At 39.7% G+C, this 3,064-nt stretch overlaps 1 protein-coding gene across 1 annotated transcript; it reads right to left on the minus strand.

The window, feature by feature from the left end:
- Positions 1-877: 877 nt before the first annotated feature.
- On the minus strand, positions 878-1,549 carry LOC143859261 (germin-like protein subfamily T member 1). Its single transcript, XM_077369974.1, has one exon. The coding sequence runs from the start codon at positions 1,547-1,549 to the stop codon at positions 878-880; it is 672 nt and encodes a 223-aa protein (XP_077226089.1).
- Positions 1,550-3,064: the final 1,515 nt, after the last annotated feature.

A 3,064-nucleotide genomic window follows, 5' to 3' on the forward strand; every position in this document is an offset into this window, starting at 1 on the left:
AAAGAAAAGAAGAAGAAGAAGAGACAATGAACAAACAAGTGATTTATGTCTCATCATCTCTCGCACAAAGGGCACATTGATCTATAATCCACATCTGACGGTTGTGGTTCATCATGAGGATCTTGTCCTAGAAGGTTTTCTAAGAGGGGCTAGATCCTAGATCCTGAAGTAGCTAGCATACCTTTCTTATGTACGATAATCATGAAAAATAGTCTCTGTCTTTTGGCATCCATCCCTCTCCCCTTACAGGATTTTCAGGTCATCTCTCTTCTCTTTCAGACGAAGGATTTGTAGACGCGCAACTTGTCCAAGCTAATTCAGGCCATGAAATCAATGGCCCAGTTCACAATTATCACAATCATGTATTCAACACTCACAATTCTTGCTTTTGATTCCCTGCAACAAATGAAAAGCTTAAGCTAATGATCATTTTGATCTTTTCAGTTAAAAAAAAAGTGAAACACTGATTTCTGAGCGATGCACTTAGTCATGACAGGTGAAACAATCTCAAAGTTGTTAATGAAAAAGAAAGAAGAATTACTGATGCAAACAATCAAGACAGTGGGAGGGGAGAAACAGAGGAAGAAGGGAAGGGAGTGTAGGAAATTTGTGGGGGATGAAAGTCTAACCCTCAACTCCCTTTATTTTATTAGGTATTGTCTCCAACAATATTAAAGTACAGGTTGTCATTTGTGATGATAGATCCCATCATAATACACCATAACACATTATTCTTAACAAAAAAAGGGGTTCCTCAAGTGAGGACTTACAAGTGACGAAGAGGTTAGTAACTTACATTCTCCTCAAGGTGAAAATTAAGCAGAAAAACCAAACAAGAAGATATAGTACATGGAGACGTAAAAGGACCTATAATAGCTTATGAACCTAGTTTGGATTTCATTTCTTTCACAATGTGTTCATCTACTTGGAAAGCCTTGGCCAAAACTTGATTAGGAATAGAAGGATTTGAAGCAAAGAGGGCAAGGGGAATGAACACTACCCCTGGCAACTGGCTATTAAAAATTGCGAGATAAACTGCCTTCCCCTTCCCCGCATTGTAAGCGAAGCGTATCAGTCCCCTAGGGACCACAATAATCTCTCCAACTTTCAAGACCTTTGTGTACAGAACATTAGCAGTAGTCACAAACCCAAATCTCACTATTCCCTCTAGTACAAACACCATCTGATTTGCACGAGGATGTAAGTTAGGGGGAACACTCCCACCGGGGGCCAAGTCAATGCGGTTCATTGATACCCCAAGTGTGTTGAGCCCTGGGTATTCTAGGACACTGCCACTAGTCAGACCAAACCCAAAGATGTTTGTTGTATTTCCTTCTTTGGCTAGGCCATCGAAGAAGAAATCGTTCGATTTTACTTTAGATGGGGGCTTGCAGGGGAATCCATTAACAGATATTTTTTGAGCTTTCAAGTCTGCAACACAGAAGTCCTGCAGAGGATCAGAGTCTGCTGCATGACATGAATGAAGGAGTAACACTAATAAGGAGAGGATTAGGAACAAGGGCGAACTTGCAAGGGACAAAGAGGCCATGCTTTTTGTTTTGAAATTATGGAGGGGAGATCATGTCTATATATATACCACATGTATGTGTCTATCTAGGCACAAAGTCCATGCACAATTTGTAGACCCAGTTATATTATTACCATAATAATCAATAAATATTATAAGAAAGAGATTTGCTAGCGTCCATGTCCATCACAAAAGGCATTGCTCAGATGGTCAGTCGCATGTCAGAGCAGCCACACAGGCTCAATTTTCAGCAGATTTTGTCTTCATTCATGAGGTGGATGCTCTGACATGTGACAGACCATCTGAGAAAGGCCTTTTGCGATGGACCCGTAGCAAATCCCTATATGAAATTATAAATAAGGGTTTTGCTACGCAATTTCGCACGTCATTTTTGCAGGAGACAACAGCCATCTCAGATGAATTAAATGAATAAGACAAAATCTGCTAAAAAGAGAGGGTATGTGGCTTTGCCAGAAATTGCCTAACAAATCCCAATAAATAGATTAAATTTTGACGGAATGACGTGGCAACAGGAAAAGGAAAAGAAAATGGTCAGATGTCTCCTCGTTGGTTTTTACGAAAGAGTAGGAAAAAGCCAGACAAAATCAGTCCTTACGCTTTACCTCTTAAGATTGGGTCTAATTAAAATATTTTTTACCTCTTAAGGTTGGGTGTAATTAAAATTGGAAAAACATGATGAGTGTGAAGACAGAACCCGAATTAATTTTCTTCGGTTACGTACACTAGTCCTCACGCTTTACCTCTAGCATCTCTGTTTCCTTTTCTACATGACACCTATTTCAAGCGGGATTCGCCCAATCAATGCAATTTTTGGCCCATGGTTCGACCATATTCATTCAATAGAAGAATCTTTTTTCTATAAAAATTTTAAATGGCCTTATAAATTACTCTTTCTTTAAGTTTCGAATACAACAGAGATACAATCCACATGGGTTTGGTAGAAAGTGTAGGAAATTTAACCGGGTAGAACTCACCCCTAAAAGCTAGCTGTTAGAGGGAGGCCCATTCCCAGATAACCCATCCCCATCCATTTCACTCATCCGATGTGGGGCTATTTGCTTTTGCGTGAAATACGAGATACTACACCGGGGTTTCCGAGATCTTCCCTGAGAGACATTTCCGCTCTCAAAGGTAAATATGGGTTACCACGCCCTGAGCTCTAATACCATTTGTAAGGGATTTAACCGGTTAGAACTCACCCTTAAAGGCTAGCTGTTAGAGGGAGGGTGCCCATTCCCTTATAACCATGGTTTTAAATTTCAATCGAAATCTGAAATTTCGGATTGAAATTTTGGGTTTCGGTTGGGGCTGGCACCAAAACGTTCCGAAACCGAAACAAGCGAAATTTCGGAAATTTTGGCAAATTATTGATAAAATAATTTTTTTTATAATTCCTTTACCAAATTTCAACATGAATTACCGAAATTTGGGCAGAAAAAAATGACATTTCGAGAACTTCTACCAAATTTCGGCCGAAATTACGGGATTTCAGCTAAAATTTCGGTTTCGGTGAGG

Source organism: Tasmannia lanceolata, unplaced genomic scaffold (assembly GCF_043159265.1).
Source record: "Tasmannia lanceolata isolate RefF3 unplaced genomic scaffold, GAP_Taslan_0.1 ptg000003l, whole genome shotgun sequence".
Taxonomy (NCBI): domain Eukaryota; kingdom Viridiplantae; phylum Streptophyta; class Magnoliopsida; order Canellales; family Winteraceae; genus Tasmannia; species Tasmannia lanceolata.